The sequence below is a fragment of the Rhinoderma darwinii genome, chromosome 8 (assembly GCF_050947455.1).
Source record: "Rhinoderma darwinii isolate aRhiDar2 chromosome 8, aRhiDar2.hap1, whole genome shotgun sequence".
NCBI lineage: Eukaryota > Metazoa > Chordata > Amphibia > Anura > Rhinodermatidae > Rhinoderma > Rhinoderma darwinii.
The window spans coordinates 72168593-72191481 of record NC_134694.1 but is presented as its reverse complement, the minus strand read 5'-3'; the positions used below and the strand labels follow the sequence as shown (position 1 = coordinate 72191481).

Genomic DNA, 22889 nt, shown 5'->3' with positions numbered 1-22889 from the left:
CAGCTGATGAACGAGCGTTTGCTCGTTCATCGGCCAATTGTTTTCCTGTTTACACGGGGCAATGATCGGGAATGAGCATTCATATGAACGCTTGTTTGCTCGATCGTTGGCCTGTGTAAATGGACCTTAACTCTACTTGTCTTTCAGCTATGAAACAATGGCACACAAAAATTGGCAAATCGCAGAGTGCAATAAATTTATAGTAAAATTTGCAACTTTTCTCATTACTCGTGTAATTTGGAAAGTGACCAGAAGAGACGGGGTGGTTTCCGAATAGATGTAGTTTTAGTCAAATTTATTAAGTAGAACCTTAAAATGGCGCCCATTTTGTTTCTGCATAGGGGATAGAGCAGAGTTGTAATAGTCTTGCTGTTATGCCTATGCACGTCTTCCACAATGTGACATATCTAAATATTGCAGCCACATGTGCACCACAACATGGCACCATAGGGTGAAAAAAACTCCAATATCCCCACATAAAAGCAGAACTCCTAGTCAGGTGGAGGGTAGATCTTACAATTTAGGTTCAAGTTCTATTCTATGTAACTATGACATGATCTAATCATAATGTCGTACTCAGGAGAATGAACTAGGATGCACATTTTTTTCGCTATTATTTTCCATGGCCATGACAGTTCCATATACTCTCTATACTAGTCATATTGGTTATATGAGGTAGTGACATGTAAAATATAGTCCAGTATTTTCTAGATAAAAATGTGTCCCCGGATGGAAAAATCAGACAATAGGAAAACAATACAAAAGTGATCAAACCATTATGAGGTGAAGCACAAGAGTAAAGTGAATGGACAAGGGTCAGGGCATGTGGGAAAGTTTATATTAAGGCTCCGGACAAAAAGGAAGCACTGAAAGTAGCAACAAGGTGATGATACTGGGATATCCAGCCTTTCATTTGAATGCAAATCTATTTGGGGGGCAGGCAGTTATCTCTGACATCAGACAGGGCCTTAGTAAACTGTTACTGCCAGCACCTGGTCACACCATTGTTAGTCATGTGTAGGAAAGAGACTCCAGGGCTTGCAGGGGTCATTTATAGATAGAGCAAAGGAGTGAGAGAGGCAGGGGTCATTCTAGGAGTACTACAGCTAATGATGACAATGCTAGGACTGGTCCAGCTATGAATATCACATGTGGTCATCATCCTGGGTGTAAAGACGTTAGCATGTATCCACTTTCTGTAAGATCAGCCAATAGTAACCATACAGGACAAAATTATGGGACCAGTCAGCCATATTTTAATTATGTGGCATACCACCATGTGCCAGCAATGGATAACCAAGCGCAATCTGGTGGAGTTTGGGGATCTCAATATGGATCACCTCGGGAAGACTGGAATACCTACTCTGCATCACCATCCAACACCAGTACCATACAGCCATCTGACTTATCACCAAATCAATTTCCTTACAATTCTCCTGGTTACAGTTCTCCACATCCTTCCGGACTTGGGATTTTACATTCAGCAGAAGGAAATCATACGGTCACAATTTCTCCCGGTAGTCAAAGCCAAAATTCTTATGAATGGATGAGGAAAACAGTGCAATCTACATCTACGGGTAAGAAATTTATCTGGATATATATTTTTTAAGAAGGTGCATAAGGCATTTTTTTTGTTTTATTAAAAATATTACTAAATACTGATACTTAAATATTAACAAATTCTGTGACCGACATAAATTTCAGTTTACTTTATAACTAATACAAAAATGTTATAAACATTATAATAAAAGATATTTCCAACATTTAGAGTTTTGATTCTGCACATAGACATTTAGATTTAGTATTCAGAATCTGGTTAAAGTAGACTTTATTTCCCTGACATTGTCAATACTATGGAAAATCACCAATTTTCAGGTTATTCGTGATTCTCAGATGATAAGCTAATATACGCACAAAAGATCAAACATTGTAATTATACAGTTTAAAGCTCAATAAATGACACCTTAGCAGCAGGTTACTGACATCACACAAGTAAATATTGTGCAAAAACCTATTAACACAAGTCAGGGAAATGGTAATAAAATACTGTGTCTATTGCAGGGTGCGGCAGGCATAATAAATATATAAAAACTGTCAGACTAATATGAGTTAGCAACTACCTGCTAGTTTAGATGGGTCTATTTACTATATATATATATATATATATATATATATATATATATATATATATGTATATTTATATATATATATATATAAATATATATATATATACATATATATATACATATATATATATACATATAAATATACATATATATACATACATATATCTATATATACACATGTGTATATATATATGTAGATAGATAGATAGATAGATAGATAGATATACATCTATATATATATATATATATATATATATATATATATATATATATATATATATATATATATATATATATACATAATGTGTGTGAATGCATACTACAAGCCAATTTTACAGTATTGGTTGTTTCAGAAAAATTTTGTCATGTAACTTACTGAAAACTTGTATAGCGCTGAAGGCAGACCGTGTGATATTATTGCAGGTATGAGTGTCTTATAAAGACACTTAAGGTTGTGACCCTAAACATTAGATATTTGTTGGCAGTAAATAGTTGAATAAACATTGATCAATCAAACCACTATCCAACATGCGTTCCGATACTTTCACTAATTGGACATAGGTCATTAAAGGTGCATACACCACAAAATGTAAACTAACTCCTCAATCTGTTACAACCTATGGCAAAATGTTTTAGCTGGAACCGATCTTTTAGTAACATACTCATGTTCATCTTATGTCTCCCTATAGACTGATAAAACCAAAATAATCAGGATCTGTCAGCAAAATCTACATATCAGATATCTACATCTTAATGTCTGCAGCCAAGTTTAGAATGTGCCCATATCAAATATGTCTGTGATTCACTAAGTACATAAGTAAATGTAAGGTCCATTCTCTTTCATATATTGCAAAGGGTATTCTAGGACAAAAATTTGCACAAAAAATAAGGTGCAACATAGCGGGCATGCTGCGGATTTAAGTACATTTCCACGAATTTTTCTCCGAATTTTTCTGTGGTGTGTGAAATAGATTTTGTAAAACCCGATTGTATTGTACTTTGTTGCAGATTTTCGAGCGGAATCCATCAAAAATGCACAAGAAATCCACCCTTTAATATAATTTATTAATCTATTGCTAATAATTGCTGTGAGTCGGCCAATTGGTGCCCAAAATACTTCCACTAACTGACCTAAAGTCTATTCACGCAAGCCAACATTAACTGAAACTGGTCATTCAGATAGAGGGAATTTTATTCGCTATGAAGGCAATGAATCATCGTTACGGCCATTCTTTATAATAGCTATAATTGGCACGTGTAAATGGGATTTTAATGGGAACTCCAGCCCTTATTCTAAAGGAACAGCACATGGAGAAGAAATAAAATATATTATGACATATGATATTAGATGTTGCGTAATAACATGTGATAAATATAATGAATATGTAATGTGTAAATAAATACAATTCATATTATAGAACTGATTCTATATGAAGACTCCCCAAATGCTGTACCAGAGAGCAGACAGAAAGGCTGCCTCTTCTTTTCATGCTAATGGCAGGGTTTTGTAAACTAATTGTGAGGTCTGTGGTTTTGTGGTCACATTGTCCATGGTTTAAGGACTATCTGTCATATTGAGGTAGCAAGGCTTTTTTCACACTACTTCCCCTTTTTGCTTTGATATGCAATTTTGTCTTCCCATATCCCCTTTCTCCTGAGGTTATACTACCGGAAAGGGTGCTGATTTTCACAGCAAATAAAAGACACCACAGGCTTTTATTGTCCTTGGAAGGCTTTTATGGCCGAGGATCATATTGAAGCATTTATTGACTATTTATCTATCTATTTTTTATATATATATATATATTATTTTGGTACATTTTCTCAATGTTCTCTAAGTTTCTAGGTTTAAGCTAGTTTGAGTGCACTTAATAGGTTATCGGCATCAGATGCTACCTATGGATAAATACAGCTGGCAAAGCCATAAAGTTGGGGGTTGAGCATGGGAAGAACTGGACATAAATACTTTGGCTTACTCTACAATGGACACTACTATACAAAGAGTGCCACAACGGACTTTTCTTTTTGTGCATGATACAAAAGGAATTTTTGTGGAGGTGCAATAAATAAACATGGGGTAAATGGGCATTCTATAAAAAATAGATTTCACAGGAAAGAAGCAATTCATTCAGAAAAATAAAAGAATGACAAGCACACTGTATTTCCTGCAAATAATAAAGTTGTAGGGAAATTTGAAATAAGAACAAACATAGATATTTAGTTGCACACTAAAAATGCTAATTCAGTAATAAATGTAATACGTTCTATTCAACTTTATTATTCCTACTGTATTGAAAAACCTGTACACTTATAGATCTATGTTTTTACGTTAGAGAGTCTCGAGTATAGACAAACCATGTGTCACATTAGAACATGTTGGGGTCATAGAGGAGAGTCCCCAGATTAAAAGGGTTGTCCAGGCAGGGGGCGGGGCGTTTTTTTTATACTGATAATCTATCCACAGGATGATCGGTGGGGTTCCAACACCCGTACCCCGCACCGATCAGCTGCCTCCGGGCACCACCCCCTGTCTGGACAACCCTTTTAATGTCAGTCTGATTTCAGCAGGATGGGCCAACCATCTAATGTGTATGTGTGGCCTCCTGACGCTCTCCTAATGGTAGATGTCAGGAGAGAGAAGGCAGTTGGATTTCAGCATACCCAATGCTTTTTGTTCTCAGGGGAGATAACCCGCCACCAGAGGTAGCAGCGGTTTACTTCCCTTCCTGCATTCAGAAAGCATGCATGGTCATACACCGTGCATGTGTATGGGGGAACTGGGAGGAATAGCTGTCGGTCGAACTAGCGTTTAGCCAACCGCTATCTAATGTGTATGGCCAGCCTTAAGGCCCATTTACAAGGGCCAATAATTGTCCGATTCCCAATTATTGCCTTTTGTAAACAGGGGTGCGATCAGGCGACAAACACGCAAACAGTTCATTTAATCTTTTATGCTGAAAAAAATAATCGTTGTTGGCAGCACATCTCCCCATGGAAAAAAGAAAGTGCTGCTTACGATGATGCAAACTTATGGGTACCAGATGACCATATTAGTGCTCATTCGTCCCTATAGAGTAAAGCATCGGCACGTGTAAAATGGCCTTTAACGAGCGCCGTTTCACTTGCGTTATCATCCATCCGTGCTCATTATGCGCGTGTAAACGAAACTTTAGTCAGAACAGAGAGCCATTGCACTTTTGAGGACCACCGTTATCCATTGGAAACAATGGATGTTGTGTTATTAACAATCAGAAAGTGGTTCTCCTGGAGATAACAGTTGATTCACACGTGACTTGTCCAATCCAGTCAACCCTTTTAACACCTTCCCAACATCCGCCGGTCGGTGGGGGAGTATGGAGCGAGCACACAGGCTGAGCACACAGGCTGAGCCCACTCCATAGAACGAGCTTGTTTGCTGTGTTTAAAAGCCGACACTTCAAGGATCTCGCTAGTTTAAGACCTTAGATGCCGCTGTCCTAAGTGTCAATGGATGCTGCGGAATCACTGCCCTTCTGTTGCGGATCCGTGTGCTAAATTATAGAACAGGTCCTATTCCTGTCCGTTTTTGCGGATCAGTCTCGGCCATTCTATTCATTGGTCCGTTAAAAATATATGAGCCCTTACAAAACTCTAACTCCCAGCATGCCTGCATCTGTTAAGGTCCTTGTACACCGGCCCATTTTATCGGGTACAAGAGAGCGCCGATCAACGAGACAGCTTGTTGATCGGCACTCTTCTGCTCCTTTCACAAGGAGCTAGTATGGGGACAAGCGCTCATTACTACGATCGCTCGTCCTCATACATTTCTATCATGTTGGCAGCACGTCTCCTTACAGGGAGATGCGCCGCCGACAACGATAATATTTTGGCCATTTAAAATTATACAATCAGCCGATGCTCGTTCATGGGCTGATCGTTGCGCTAATTACACAGGGCAATTATCGGTAACGAGCGTTCTGTGAACGCTCGTTTGCCCGATAATTGGTCGTTTTAAAAGGGCACTTAGGACATGTTGTAAGTTGTAAATTCACAACAGCAGGTGAGCTATAGATTAGATACCACTGATTTTACTAACGGCAGCTGACAGGGCATACTGGTAGTTATAGTTTTGAACAGCTGGTAATTCACAGGTTGGAGCCCACTCATTTAACCCCGTACTGACATCCACCGTCTATGTACAGTGGAAGTCACAAGGGGTGGTATGGAGCAGGCTCAGGAGCTGAACCCACTCCATATGCAGCGGGCGTTGGCTGTATATTACAGTCGACACCCTGCTCTAACAGAAAGGATTTATGGTAAGGCCACATGGTGCGGCCCTGACACAGTCGCGATGCGACCAACAACCGCGCCGACACCATGTCTGGTGCGGCTATCAAATACCCTTTTAATGGTCGCGCGTTATTGCAAGTAAAATAGCCCTTTACCTGCAAAATCGTGCGGCCATAAAGGGTGTATTAATTAATGACCGCACAATTTTGCAGATAAAGGGACGTTTTATCTGCTTTAACGCACGGCCATTAACAGGTGATTTGACAGCCGTGCCGAACATGGTGCCGGTGCGGTTGATGGCCGCGACGCTACCGCATAAGGGGTGCTCCGTGTTGCCTTAGCCTTAGAGATAACTTTGATCCTGGCCATTTAATGACTAAGATGCCGCTTTCGGTAACTGTGGCATCTAAGTCATTAGATAGAGGGGGTTCCCTAATGAAGGACCCCAGTTCTGCTTTGTTAGTTATCTCTGGCAGAGCATAATATGAGACTGATAAAAGCACAAAACACTGCAATACATAAGATTGGCAGTGTATTATACAAGCGATCAAGGGACTAAACATTTTTTTACAAATAAGTGTAATAAAGTTTTCAATAATATACAATCAAAACATTAAATGTTCAAAAAAAAACTTTTTTGCATAAAATAATGTAAACAATAACAAAAATTATTATTGGTATTGCCGCATTCGTAACTAAAGTATTAAAATATAACGTTGATTATTTTGCACGGTGAACGCTGTAAAAAAATAAAATACCAGAATTGCTGTTTTTGGTTACCTCACCTCCCAAAAAATTGTAATAAAAAGTGATCAAAAAGTCGTAAGTACTCGTCAATTTTTCCACTAAAAACTACAGCTCTTCCCACAAAAACAAACCCTCACGCCGCGCCATTGACAGAAAAATAAAATGTTATGGGTCTCAAAATTCTTTTTTTTAACAAACTGTTTTTGTTTTGTAGAAGTAGTAAAACGTAAAAGAGAAAAAAAAAACTCTGTAAATTTTGCATTTGGAAACTGGAAGATGTTTGTTTTTCCATTTCACCCCACTATTTTTTTTTACCTCTTTAACTGGTTGCCGACACAGGACGAGTATGCTCGTCCTGAGCGGCGAGCTCTTCGCGCATTAGGACGAGCATACTCGTCCTGTGTGACAGCCGTCCCTGCGCGCGTCTGTGCGCGCGATCGAGAGCGGGGCAACGGCTGTAATACACAGCCACGGCCCCACTCTGACAGCGGAGAGGAGAGAAACATCTTCTCTCCGCTGTTAACCCTTTGAACGCCGCAATGAAAGCTGATCGCGGCGTTCAAAGAGAGGGGACTGCACATTGATCGTGTCACAGAAAATAACTGTGAAGCGATCAAAGCCCACAACTCATATGGCCAGACAGCCCAGGATCCAGTGAAGGACCACAGGGCTGTCTGAACATATTTCCTGTTGTTAGGACATACTGAGGTATGCCCTAACAACTGCCTGTGTACAATCAGTAACAGGCTAATGTACTGGCATTTAGATCTATGCCAGTACATTACAGTTACAAAATAAAAATAAAAATGATAAATCCCTTTATGGGATTAAAAAAAAAAGTTAAATGAATGTAAAAAAAAAATAATGGTAAATAAATAAATAAAAAGTAAATAAAATACACAGAAACACACATTTTTTATAATAAATCAACTTTTTTAAATATAAGTCCCAAAACATGAAATAATATAGACATATTTGGTATCGCCACGACCGTAACAACCTGTACAACGAATATATAACATTATTTATGATGATCGGTGTATAGTGTAAAAAAAAAAATTTAAAACTGCTGCGCAACTGCTTTTTTTCTGCATTTTAATCTAATTAAAAATTTATAGAAATTAAACGATAATGTATTTGTACCAAAAAATGGTACGTACATAAAGTACAACTCGTCCCGCAAAAAACAAAGTCTCATACAACTACGTCGTACAAAAAATAAAAGCGTTATGAGCGTCGGGATGCAAAGAGGGAAATGTGAAAAAAATTGCTCTGTCCTCAAGGCCAAAATTGGCCATGTCCTTAAGGGGTTAAGTACATTATATGGTACATTAAAAACTACAACTCGTCCTGCAAAAAACAAGCCATCATACGCCTATGTCGTCGGAAAAATATAAATAGGTATGGCTCTTAGAAGGCAGGAAAGAAAAAACAAAAAATTATTGCGGCGGGAAGGGGTTAAACTATAGTTTTCATTTCTACAAAAATATAATCTGTATAGGGGATTACAGGATTATAGGTGATACCTAATATTGCATCTGGCCTTTTCATGGACAGTGTTGCAATGACTACATATATTCTTTACAGAACCTTGCGCCCTTTCCCTAAGGGCCTTTTTACACAGGTAGATTCTCCGTTCGGTAAAGAAGCGCTGATCAAAAATATAGCACGTTAATCATTTGCTGGATTTGGTGATTTAAAAGAGGCAGTTATATTAATTCCCAATATCCACAGTTTTAAACGTGCCCTGAAAACACATCTATTTAGACAGGCCTATAACATTCCCTAATCTGACTCCTTTCCATGGCCCTCCTTTTAGATTAGTCATCAGACTAAGATTCCCTCACACTCCTTCTCTTCATGTCCGTCATACACAGATACTGGCTGGTGACCGGCTCATGCAGCTTTATGTGTACCACCCCATGTGTACAAAAATGGCCGGACCATTGTACAGAACAAACACTGCTACACTTTGTGTCTCCCTTATTTCCTCATAGATTGTAAACTCTTGCGAGCAGGGTCCTCACTCCTCAGGTCTGAATTGTAAATTAACTTTGTCACTATGTAATGTCTGATATTGTTTGTTTCATGTCCCCTCTAAGGCCTCATTCACACGGCAGGTTTTCCCGGCCGGGTGCCGGCCGTTCATAAATCGGCCGGCACCCGGCTGCATTAGGAATAATAGACCCCTAATGGGGCTATTCACAGGGCCGATTTTTTGACGGCCGGAAAAACCGGCCGTCAAAAAATAGGACATGCTCTATCTTCGCCCGGGTACCCGGCCGCCCGGCTCCCATAGAAGTCTATGGGGCCGGGTAATACACGGCCATCACCGGGATGTGTCCCGAGTGATGGCCGGGTTTTCCGGAGCTTGCGCTCTATCTCCTCCTCCTCACAGCGCAGAGTGCATGTGAGGAGGAGGAGTTGATGCCATTCTGAAGAATGGCATCGCTGTACACTGTGTGGCGGGGCCGGGGTGTACAGCAGGTGGAAGGGAGCGCTGCGCTGGCTCCCTTCCCCTGCTTGTTTTAAAAGCACCCTGGCCCGGCGACACCTTCGATGGCGCCGCTAGCAGCTGCTGCTGCTGCGGCTGCTACTACTGTAGCGACGCCACTATAGCAGAGCGGGGAGGTATCTCCCTGCTATGTGCTAGCCGCACTTTAGCTCCTTGAAGGAGCGGAATCCCCGTGTTTTCGGGGATTCCGCTCCTGGACAGAGCGCTTGATGTCTCTGTCCATATCTGGGCAGTGACATCAGGGGAAACTCCTGAAGCGGAATCCCCGAACACATGGGGATTCCCCTTCAGGAGTTGCCGCTGATGTCACTGTCCGGATCTGCCCGGCCCGGCACAGATGCAAAACTTAATGCAAACCGGCCGGGCAAAATGGCCGATTTTACCGGCCGACACTCGGGCTCGGGAACGACCCGGTCATGTGAATCCCGCCTAAATTGTAAAGTGCTGCGTAATATGTTGGCGCTATATAAATAAATATTATTATTATAATATTTAGTATGTGAACGAACATTAATATGATAGTTTGTCCCCATACATTTGCATCTATTCACCAGAACATCGACTGTTTACACTGGGAGATGTGCTGCCGACAAGCGACTATTTTTATAGTCACAAAAAAGATGTGATCAGCCAAGAAACGAGCATTTGCTTATTTGTCGGCTGATCGCTGCCCTGTAGACACAGGCCAATAATCGGGAACGAGCATTCGTGCCAGTACTTGTTCACCTGATCTTTGGCATGTATAAAAGGGCCTTAAGGTTTACCTATGAAGGCCTTGCTGCAATGGTCCTATTCAGTGGCGTAGCTATAGGGGTCGCAATGGTTGCAGTTCCAACCGGGCCCATAAACCTGGGAGGCCCGCAGGGCCCATGTTGCCACACAGCACTGACCGCCGCGCTTCCAACTGTATTTGCATCCTCAGGACGCAGATACAGTTCAGTTCAATGCTGGAGCCTTGCTGCAACATTCACTGTGCCGCGAGCAGCTCGGCGCAGGCAGGCGCGATGTAGTGACGTCATCGCGCCTGTCTGTGCCGAGTTACTCACAGCACAGTGCAGATGAGGAGAAGGATCTCCTCCACCTGTCGTGGGAACGGGGATAGGTAAGTCATTTTGTTATTATTTTTCTATTAGGTACGTACATATGGGGGCATTATACTTGGTATGGGAGGGGGGCTCATATGGTAGAGCATTATACTATATGGGGGCATTATACTGCATAGGACAGCTAAGAGGGGCATTATACTGTATGGGGGCATTATACTGTATGCGACCACTATAGGGGGCATTCTACTGTATAGGGGCATTATACTCTATGGGGCAGCTATGGTGGGCTTTATACTGTGTGGGACATTGTACTGTATGTGGCAGTAATGGAGGGCATTTTACTGTATGGGGGCGTTATACTGTATGTGGCAGCTATGGAGAGCATTATACTGTATAGGGGGCATTATACTGTATGGGGCAGCTATGGGGGGCTTTATACTGTGTGGGGCATTATACATTATGTGGCAGCTATGGAGGGCATTATACTGTATGGGGGCATTATACTGTATGGGGCAGCTATGGGGGGCATTATACTGAATGGGGCAGCTATGGGGGGCAATATACTGTATGGGGCAGCTATGGGTGGCAATATACTGTGGGGGCAGCTATGGGGCATGATACAGTGGAGGCAGCTATGGGGGGCATTATACAGTCGGGGCAGCTATGGGGGCATTATACTGTGTGTGGGCAGCTATGGGGGCATTATACTGTATTCGGAAGCTATGGGTGGAAATATACTGTGGGGGCATTATATTGTATGGGGTGCATTATACTGTATGGGGGCATTATACTGTATGGGGCAGCTATGGGTGGAAATATACTGGGGTGGCAGCTATGGGGGCATTATACTGTGGGGGCAGCTATGGGGGGCATTATACTGTGGGGGCAGCTATGGGGGCATACTGTGTGTGGGCAGCTATGGGGGGCATTATACTGTATTCGGAAGCTATGGGTGGCAATATACTGTGGGGGCAGCTATGGGGGCATTATACTGTGGGGGCAGCTATGGGGGGCATTATACTGTGGGGCAGATATGGGGCATTATACTGTGTGTGGGCAACTATGGGGGCATTATACTGTATTTGGAAGCTATGGGTGGCACTATACTGTGGGGGCATTATATTGTATGGGGTGCATTATACTGTATGGGGGCATTATACTGTATGGGGCAGCTATAGGTGGCAATATACTGTGGGGGCAGCTATGGGGGCATTATACTGTGGGGGCAGCTATAGGGGCATTATACTGTGGGGGCAGCTATGGGGGCATTATACTGTGTGTGGGCAGCTATGGGGGGCATTATACTGTATTCGGAAGCTATGGGTGGCAATATACTGTGGGGGCAGCTATGGGGGCATTATACTGTGGGGGCATTATACTGTGTGGGGGCAGCTATGGGGGCATTATACTGTGGGGACAGATATGGGGCATTATACTGTGTGTGGGCAGCTATGGGGGGCATTATACTGTATGTGGCAGCTATGGGGGCATTATACTGTATGGGGTGCATAATACTGTATGGGGGTATTATACTGTATGGGGCAGCTATGGGTGGCAATATACTGTGGTGGCAGCTATGGGGGCATTATACTGTGGGGGCAGCTATGGGGGGCATTATACTGTGGGGGCAGCTATGGGGGCATACTGTGTGTGGGCAGCTATGGGGGGCTTTATACTGTATTCGGAAGCTATGGGTGGCAATATACTGTGGGGGCAGCTATGGGGGCATTATACTGTGGGTCCAGCTATGGGGGGCATTATACTGTGGGGCAGATATGGGGCATTATACTGTGTGTGGGCAGCTATGGGGGCATTATACTGTGGGGCAGATATGGGGCATTATACTGTGTGTGGGCAGCTATGGGGGCATTATACTGTATTTGGAAGCTATGGGTGGCAATATACTGTGGGGGCATTATATTGTATGGGGTGCATTATACTGTATGGGGGGCATTATACTGTATGGAGCAGCTATGGGTGGCAATATACTGTGGGGGCAGCTATGGGGGCATTATACTGTGGGGGCAGCTATAGGGGCATTATACTGTGTGTGGGCAGCTATGGGGGGCATTATACTGTATTCGGAAGCTGTGGGTGGCAATATACTGTGGGGGCAGCTATGGGGGCATTATACTGTGGGGGCATTATACTGTGGGGGCATTATACTGTGTGGGGGCAGCTATGGGGGCATTATACTGTGGGGGCAGATATGGGGTATTATACTGTGTGTGGGCAGCTATGGGGGGCATTATACTGTATGTGGCAGCTATGGGGGCATTATACTGTATGGGGTGCATAATACTGTATGGGGGGCATTATACTGTATGGGGCAGCTATGGGTGGCAGTATACTGTGGTAGCAGCTATGGGTGCATTATACTGTGGGGGCAGCTATGGGGGGCATTATACTGTGGGGGCAGCTATGGGGGCATACTGTGTGTGGGCAGCTATGGGGGGCATTATACTGTATTCGGAAGCTATGGGTGGCAATATACTGTGGGGGCAGCTATGGGGGCATTATACTGTGGGGCAGCTATGGGGGCATTATACTGTGGGGCAGATATGGGGCATTATACTGTGTGTGGGCAGCTATGGGGGCATTATACTTTATTCGGAAGCTATGGGTGGCAATATGCTGTGGGGGCATTATATTGTATGGGGTGCGTTATACTGTGTGGGGGCATTATACTGTATGGGGCAGCTATGGGTGGCAATATACTGTGGTGGCAGCTATGGGGGCATTATACTGTGGGGGCAGCTATGGGGGGCATTATACTGTGGGGGCCGCTATGGGGGCATACTGTGTGTTGGCAGCTATGGGGGGCATTATACTGTATTCGGAAGCTATGGGTGGCAATATACTGTGGGGTAAGCTATGGTGGGCATTATATTGTGGGGGCAGCTATGGGAGCATTATACTCTGTGGGGGCAGCTATGGGGGCATTATACTGTGTGGGGCAGTTATGGGGCATTATACTGTGGAGGCATTCATAAGGTCTGTCGGGCAAGGCGGCTGGGCATAGGCGTGCGCAGGGGTCTGGTGGTGTTGGAGAGCGGTATGGCGGCCCAAGCTGAATTCTTGCACCAGGACCCATGAGCCTTTAGCTACACCCCTGGGTCCTATAAGAATGAATAGGAGCTGTACAGCAAAAAAAAATAAAAAATTAATACCTGCCAGTCAATGCCAACCCCACTTTTAATATCCCAATGTTTGTATTTTGCCCATATATATAATGTTCATACATAACATGAATTCAATTAATCTTTTCAGAAGGGGGCTAAAGGGGCACAGATTTTTTTACTAATTCCGTTAGTAACAAGAAATCTGAGCTAAATATCTTTGTGGGGCAGATATGGGGCATTATACTGTGTGTGGGCAGCTATGGGGGCATTATACTGTATTCGGAAGCTATGGGTGGCAATATGCTGTGGGGGCATTATATTGTATGGGGTGCATTATACTGTGTGGGGGCATTATACTGTATGTAAATGCCCCCACACCGTGTGTAAATTTGTCCGTGTGCGTTGCGTTTTGCATCGTTGTGCTTTGTGTGAGGCATGTGTTTTTCACGCATTTGCAAGCACTTTTTTTTCAATGTAATTGATGCGTGAAACACGGGCAGCTCACGGAAGTGCGTCTGTGTGCTGTCTGTGATTTTCACGCACCCATTGATTTCAATGGGCGACTAGGTGCGTGAAAACGCACCAATATAGGACATGCAGTGAGTTTCACGCAACGGACACTCGCTGCGTGAAAACTCACGCATGTCTGAATAGCTCTATTGTTTCAACGCACAGCACACGGACGAGAATCACGCTCGTCCGTATGAGCCCTAAATCTTACTGTACTTTCCCTAACATGAAAGGGAGTCTGACCACCGGTTTACGGCTCTTGCTTGTCAGAAACGATAAGATCACCTTGTAGCTTCTTTGTCTGCTATCAGCTTAAAATTAGCACCTCAATAGCATTTAGAGAACCAATTTAGGGGATCTTTGTTCCTCTGTATGATTCCAAACTAACTTCAAAGAAAATTAGGAAGGATCAAAGGCAATAGCACACTTAGGTTGTGTTGTATTTGTTTGTTATCTTCACAGTTGTGTTTTGCTTTTGTTCCTTTGCTTTTTTCTTTCTTGAGTTGTTCACATCCTGTCTTAGTACTGTACAACTCACCTGGAGGCAAGTCCCATCCAGGACTTACCGCTGCCTTATATTTCAAAGTAAAACCAATGCAGTACGGCATCATGCATATAAATGTATTTATTCGAGACAGTATCAAGTTGATAATCTGGTTTTGCTACTTCTCATTCTTGAAATACCTTGCATACTGTATACAGACATTCACGCATTTTCTGGGTAAAGCTTGGTTTATATATTATTTTCAGATCAATATTTATTGTTAAATTATAAATTGACTATTTTGCAACCCATCCTATTTATGTAGGTAAGACAAGAACAAAGGAAAAATATCGGGTTGTTTACACAGATCATCAGAGACTGGAGCTAGAGAAAGAGTTTCATTACAGTAGATATATCACAATCAGACGGAAAACTGAACTGGCTGCCAGTTTATGCCTTTCCGAGAGACAGGTAAGTTCTTCTGAAGTGTTCACTTGTGGTGGCCTTTATAATATCCTCACTTCATCTGAAGGGCTACGTAAACCTGTGAAAGAATTTTTTTTTAAATAAATCGATGTTTTGTTTTATTTTATTTTGAACAAGTTTTGAATTGGGTTTTATTTAAAAAAATCTTGTCTTTTTGAGATACAGCTTCTATGTAGCCTGGATACATAGAAACTGAATATTGCGGTCAAAGTCGAATCCGTCAGGTAAGCGGGACTGATGACTTTGGTGAGAGCGGGTCCTGCATGTCTCAGGATTCAGCTGTTATCAATCCCATCTTTCATGACTAAGTGATCGATAATAGCTGGATCCTGTGTGTCAGAGACACGCTGGACTAGCATTCACCAAAACCGTCGGTCCCACTGACCTGATGGATTCAGCTTTGACTGCAAGATATAGCTTCTATGTATCCAGGATACATAGAAGCTGTATCTCAAAAAGTCAACTTTTTTGTAATAAAACCCAATTCAAAAGTTGTTCAAAATAAAACATTGATTTATTTTTAAAAAAATAGCTTTTAAAGGTTAGTATTTAAAGTAATTGATATACATAGATCGATATAGATTTACACTCTCTGTATAACTGTGATTTACAAGGGAGTGCAGGGGTAAAATCAAAGTCATGCGTATTGTGTAGCAATAATAATCTAATCCAAGGTACCAATGCTTATGGGAATTATACATTTTACTTTACTCAATTACTCATGCATTGATGTTGAGATTTCACTGACCGTTTCCGCTTTGGAAAAATCTCTTTTTGTTAAAAGAGCCTCTCATTGATAAGCTAATCGCATGGTGTCCCGCTGCTGGGACACCCGTGATTAGCTGTAATTTGTGGGGGCGACCTGGCAGCAAGTGTTCACTAGCCACCTGTAGCCACCACAGGGAAAAGTAAGTCGTTTACTTCAATGGTCTGTCCATGTAAAGCATGAACATGCTGAGTACTGCAGCACGAGAGATGCTTTTTTGTTGCAACTCTCCACTACAAGCCTACTTGCACACGTTGCATATTTTGCTGCAGAAAATACGCACCAAAAATGCAGCAATACACAGGAAATTCGAAGGAAAAACCGCACCTGATCATGCAGTTTTTACATTTTGATGCGTTTTTCGGCGTGTTTTCATGCTGCAGATTTTGGTACGATTTTCCACAGCACTAGGCAGATACAATTCGCAAGCGGAAACGCAAGATCAATTGACATGCTGCGGATTTTAAAATAAGAATCATCAGGTAAATTTCCGACCCGAAAAATACTGCAGAGTGTACATGAGATTTCCTGGAATCTCACTGACTATGCTGGTACTGTATTACGCTGCGGATTTGTCACACGCAAATCCAAGCGGCAAATCCGCACGTAATACACATCATGTGCATTGAGCCTGAAATCATTATGAGCGTTAAATGGGCATTTAGACCATTACAACTATCATACATATAAGGAACATATGCATATTCGACTATAGCACCAATACATAGGGAATGACCATTTACATGTCAGAGGACAACCATTCACATGTTACAATAACACATTTAGTGCTTTTATTGCTTTAACTTACATGTAAACAAGCAGGAGATGTTTTAAAAGCACTTTTACATAGGCCAACTATCAGGCAAATGATAGTTCATAGAAAAACACTAATTCCTGATCATTGTCCTGTGTAAACTGGGCAACAATCAGCCTATGAACGATTAAACGCTCATTCATCGGCTGATCTGCTAATTTACGCAGCAATAAATATTATCATTGTCTGCAGCACCTCCCTGTGTAAAAGAGAGATGTGCTGCCGACATGGTGCAAATGCATAGGGACAAGCGATCGTAGTAACGATCCCTCGTCCCCATACATAGCCCCTTGTGAAAGGAGCAAACGAGAGCCAATCAACGAGCTGTGTCGTTGATCAGCGCTAGTTTTTACGGCCAATATTGGCTGGCGTAAAAGGATCTTTAGACACCAACAATACCTTTCCCACATATGTGAGCCCACGCAAAACGGTCGTAGGCTTGTTCCACATCTAACAGACCATGATTGTTGAATAAAAGACGTTTTTGCTAACGCAGTGAGTGCTTTGATAATTCTTATTTTTGAAGATCTAAGATTTTGTGCTTTTCTGGTCGATGAGCACCCCGTGGGCAATTATATCAACTGAGTCCATGTATAAATATATTGCCAAATGAAAAGGAAACTCCCTGCAGGTGTGGTGCCATGTCTGAATTTTAACAGTGCCAGCCTTTTTTCCACCTATTTTTTGAACATATCCCACACATAATGGTCTGATATTTTTTGTTTCTTGTGACTCTTACAGATAAAAATCTGGTTCCAGAACCGCAGAGCCAAGGAGAGGAAACTCTTTAAGAAGATGAATCAGTTTGATGGAACAGGCTCTTTGCAAAGTGATTCAAGTTCAGCCAGTCCCAACCCACTTTGTGACTCTCTAGCACATGCAGAAATGCCCAGCTCTTTGTACCAACCACCACAAATTGCACACTTGAACAATGGCCTACAGCCTAACAGCATAATACAGCAAGTCACTGTATAAAAAGGTTGAACTTATGCGGCCTCATAACCAACTAGGATTGATTAAGACATTAGTGGTTATTGAGTGCTGTCCTGATGTATCATGAAAGCTGCTTACCTGGTATTCTTAACTGGTGACTTTGGTGGTAAAGTGACCAAACAACATGAGCAGAGGAGCAGATTATCACTTGTCATGCAAACGGAGAACTGTAAGACGAAAAGACGTGTTTCCCTTCGTACCCCGCAACCCCCACACTGCGATGTCCAATGACTTTGCTTGACTCTGGATTGATTTGTAAATGGCCTTAACAGGAACGGTCATCAAATGAGCAGCAGACGTACATACAATGGTACAAACAATGACTACTAAATTAGCAAACATGTTTTAATGGAGAATATAAAACAGTCTGCCAACCCAAAACCAAAAAAATGACTATGAAATTATCTGCTTTGACGTTGTGTTGTATTCTATGGGTCTAAATGACCCAGTATATGTTATTTTAGTTATTCCGGTGATTGGAATGGATCACTGTACACACGAACAAACAATAGTTGTTATTATGACTCAACTGTTTGTTACTTTACTCAAATCTTCATAATTATTAAAGACTAATTTGATGTGCAAGTCTGTAAAATTGCACCTACAGAGGTAAATCTAGAAAGGAAAGTTAGGGCCTGTTCACATCAGCCCTGGCCTCCGTTCATCTGTTCCGTTCAACCTTTCCGTCAGAGGAACAGATGAACGGAAACTATTGCTTCCGTTTGCATTACAATTGATTTCAATGGCATTTTTTTTCTTTCAGTTTGTGTAAGTTTGCCTCCGTTCCGCTTTCCGTTTTTTTTTTTTTGTCACTGAAACAATAGCGTAGACGAATACACTATTGTTTCCGTGAGAAAAAAAAATGGAACCGAGGCAAACTGATACCAACTGAAAGAAAAAAAATACCATTGAAAGCAATAGTTTCCGTTTGACTTTCCATTCATCTGTTCCTCTGACGGAAAGTTTGAACGGGACAGATGAACTGAAGCCAGCGCTGATGTGAACTGGCACTAAAGTTTAATAGATCTATGCTTAACGATTATTTTGTAGCAAGTTTGGTTGTCATGTAAGATCATAGTCCAGTGTAGGAATGCAGTTCAGTATTAAATGCATTTGTATTTTCACTCTCACATACAAATACCCAATAGAGATGGTTGTTTTGTTATTTAGCTTTCAACATTATAACATTTAAACCTCCATAAAAAGTTGAGTGGCCAATACTTTGTTTTAATGTTTTTGTACTGATGTGAAGCTACTTCATATATTTTTCTCCATATATACTGTATACAACGCATTCGGAGTGTCTTCAGACCCTTAACATTTTTTCACATTTTGTTAAGTTGAGGCCTTGTGCTAACATAAAAAAAATTCAAGTTTTTTCCCATCATTCTGCTCACAATACCCCATAATGACAAAGTGAAAACAATTTTAGAAATGTTTGAAAATTTATTAAAAGTAAAAACTAAAATATTGCATTGACATAAGTATTCAGATCCTTTACTCAGTACTTAGTTGAAGCCCCTTTGGCAGTGATAACAGCCTCCAGTCCTCTTGGGTATGATGCCGCAAGGTTTGCACACCTGGATTTGGGGATTTTCTGCTATTCTTCCCTGCAGATCCTCTCAAGCTCTGTCAGGTTGGATGGGGAGCGTCGGTGGACAGCCATTTTTAGGTCTCTCCACAGATGTCCGATTGGGTTCAAGTCAGGGCTCTGGCTGGACCACTCAAGGACATTCACAGCATTTTCCCTAAGACACTCCTGTGTTGTCTTGGCTGTATACTAAGTGTTATTGTCTTGTTGGTAGGTGAACCTTTGGCCCAGTCTGAGGTCCAGAGCACTCTGGATCAGGTTTTCATTAATCTCTCTTCTTTTCTCCATTCATCTTTCCCTCAACCCTGACCAGTCTCGCTGTCCTAGATTGTTGGAGTGCTGCAGTGATTGTTGACCTTCTGGAAGTTTCTCCCATCTGCACACAGGATCTTTGGCGCTCAGCCAGAGCGACCATTGGGTTCTTGGTCACATTTCTTACCAAGGCCCTTCTCCCCCGATTACTTAGTTTGGTAGAGCAGTCAGCTCTATGAAGAGTCCTGATTGTTCCAAACTTCTTCCATTTAAGAATTTTGTAGGCCACTGTGCTCTTGGGAACTTTCAGTGCAGCAGAATTTTTTTTGTACCCTTCTCCAGATCTCTGCCCGCACCCAATCCTGTCCCCTAGCTCAACAGGCAGTTCTTTCCTCCTCATGGATTGGTGTTTGCTCTGATATGCATTGTCAGCTGTGAGATCCTATATAGACAGTAGTGTGTCTCACCAAATCATGTCCAACCAAATGAATTTACCACAGATTGACTCTAATCTAGGTGTAGAAATATTTCAAAGATTATCTAGAGAAATGGTGGGGGGCAGAGCTAAATTTTGAGTGTCATAGCAAAGGGTCTGAATACTTATGTCCATGAAAAATTTGAGGTTTTCATTTTTAATGAATTTGCAAACATTTCTAACATTTTGTTTTCACTTTGTCATTATGGGGTATTGAGTGCAGAATGATGTGCTAAAATGAAAAGAAAAAGGCCTTAACATAACAAAATGTGAAAAAAGTAAAAGGGTCTGAAGACTTTCCGAATGCACTGTACTTCTGCTGAAAGCCCTTGGAGAGAGACAGCAATGTAGAGCCACCCATCTGTCAAACTTATGACCTAACAACATAGCTCTGACTGTACACTCATCTGAAGCTGTTAATGTCAGAAGAATTTGAAAGGGGTTGTCCAGTCCGAAAAAATTGATGGCCTATCACTTCCGATTAGCTGTTTTGGAGGGGCAGCAGCGCTCGTACCTTTATTGCTCACTCTGTGAATCTCCGACACACTTGTAGTGGCGGTTTACAGTATTACAGTCTTCTCCCAGTAAAGTGAATGGGAGAAGACTGTAATACTGTGAACCGCCGTTATAAGTGTGTCGGAGATTGACACTGTGAGCAGTATAGGAAATGAAGGGGAAGCAGCGCTCGTATGAGTGCTGCGGCCCATTTAAAACAACTGATCGGCGGGGATGCTAGGTGTCGGACCCTGACCGATGAGATGTTAATAGCCTATCCTGAGGATGGGCCATCAATTTTTTGGGACTGGACAACCCCTTTAATGTGTATGGGCCCATCTATCTAATGTCTATGGGGGCAGCCTGGCAGTCGAGGAAAAAAGAATCAGGTATGTTAGATTTCAACATGTCCGATCCTTTGTTACCCGGGTGGATAATTCTCCTCATTCTGCCAACATTCATCTAATGTGTATGGTCGGCACATGGATGGGGAGGAAAACAGAAAGACTGTTAACATTTGCATTACTTCCTTTCTGTCATGTTTCCGCTGCTCTTTGTTGGTTGGGATAGCGTGGCATGCAGCGGTGTTCTAACTAGCATGTTTTTTGTCTAATTATTTGTTTCATGTTTAAAATTGCCGCTTACTTACAAAGTTACCCAACATTTTATAAATTAAATTTTGAAATTTTTTTGTTTACAAGTTTTCCTTTATGCAACCTGAGGCTTGAACTACAGATTTCAGTAGGATTCGCTAGTAAAATGTTTGCACGGTATGGTGGGACATCAAAATTTGTACTTCTACTGCTACACCTAGAAAAGTGTGAACAGCTCCACCTTACAGAGCAATACATTAAAGATGGCAAAAGACATATTAATCAGTAAATTAGCTGTCTTCATCATCCCTCTTCCTCCTTAACCCCTTTCTGACCAAACGCATTTTGAAATATGAGCCTTGTGCCAATTTAATAGCAAATTGTTGTTCTATTTCTTTGCCAATGTATCTGGTCTTGTTTTTCTTAGAAGATATAGAACTTTGGTATTAGGTAATAAAATAAGTGATATATTTAACTTTTTAAAACCATCCTTGCAGTGATAGATGGGGACAGCCTGGATGTTTATAGTCTATGGGAAGTAAGCAACTGGTTAACCCCTTCTTGGGTTACCACTTAGATTCCACGGTCAATAGCGAATGCGGCCTCTAAGCCGTTAGAAAGGGGGTGGGCCCTCCATCATCCTATTAGCCCCAGGCAACGTGATTGTTATGGCAGCCTTAGGGCCTAATGGCCCCCAGGTCTGGCTCTGTGGTCTTGTTAAAGAAGACCTGTCACTAAGTCATATAAGTTGAACTGGTTAACTGACCTGAATAGCACGGTCTCCCTGATTACAGCGCTGTTCCAGAGATATGGCCCACTGTTGTGTTGGCTCCCTATATGTTAATTTTCTATACCAAAAAAGAGAAAGTAGAGATCCAGCACCAACGATTGAGTAAAATGGAACAGGTTTTTCCAAGTTTAATGTGCCAAGAGCATTTTGGCTAGTAAAAACAGGGGTAAAGAGCACAGCGTGCTATCTTAGTGGTGTAGGGAAAAATGGTTGATGATGGTAGGAAGCCTACGCGTTTCTGACGCTTCAAGCGTCCTTAATCATGGCTGAAGCTAGATTAAGGACGCTTGAAGCGTCAGAAACGCGTAGGCTTCCTACCATCATCAACCATTTTTCCCTACACCACTAAGATAGCACGCTGTTCCATTTTACTCAATCGTTGGTGCTGGATCTCTACTTTCTCTTTTTTGGTCTTGTCTACCGTGTGCCAACACGTAGATCCGTGCACAACAGTCTCTGGTACCACAACAGCAACAAGGTGAGCTGGAGGTCTCTCTCTCTTTTTTCTCTTACTATTAATTTTCTATAGTTTGCCAATGGGGTGGAGCTAGCTTCCCTGTCTCTGATTCTGAGCAATCAGCGCGATGCTGCATGAGGGTAGTTTACCCCCTGTTAGCTAATTAAAGCAAAATAGCAAAGAGGGTGTCAACGCAAGAGTCGGTCATATCTCTGGAACAGGGAAGGGGGTTCAGGAAGAAAAAAAAAACAGCGCTGGAATCATGGAGACAGCGCTATTCAGGTAAGTGAAACCAGTTCAACTTATATGACCTAGTGACAGGTCCTCCTTAACCACTTGCGGACCGCCCATAGACTAT

The 22889-nt window shown here is 42.1% G+C and overlaps 1 protein-coding gene across 1 annotated transcript; it reads left to right on the top strand.

Annotated features, from left to right (window-relative positions):
* Positions 1–1138: 1138 nt before the first annotated feature.
* On the top strand, positions 1139–17860 carry LOC142658719 (homeobox protein CHOX-CAD-like). The gene is made up of 3 exons (XM_075834327.1): positions 1139–1577; positions 15145–15290; positions 17627–17860. Exons 1-3 carry the CDS (start codon positions 1139–1141, stop codon positions 17858–17860), a joined length of 819 nt encoding a protein of 272 aa, XP_075690442.1.
* Positions 17861–22889: the final 5029 nt, after the last annotated feature.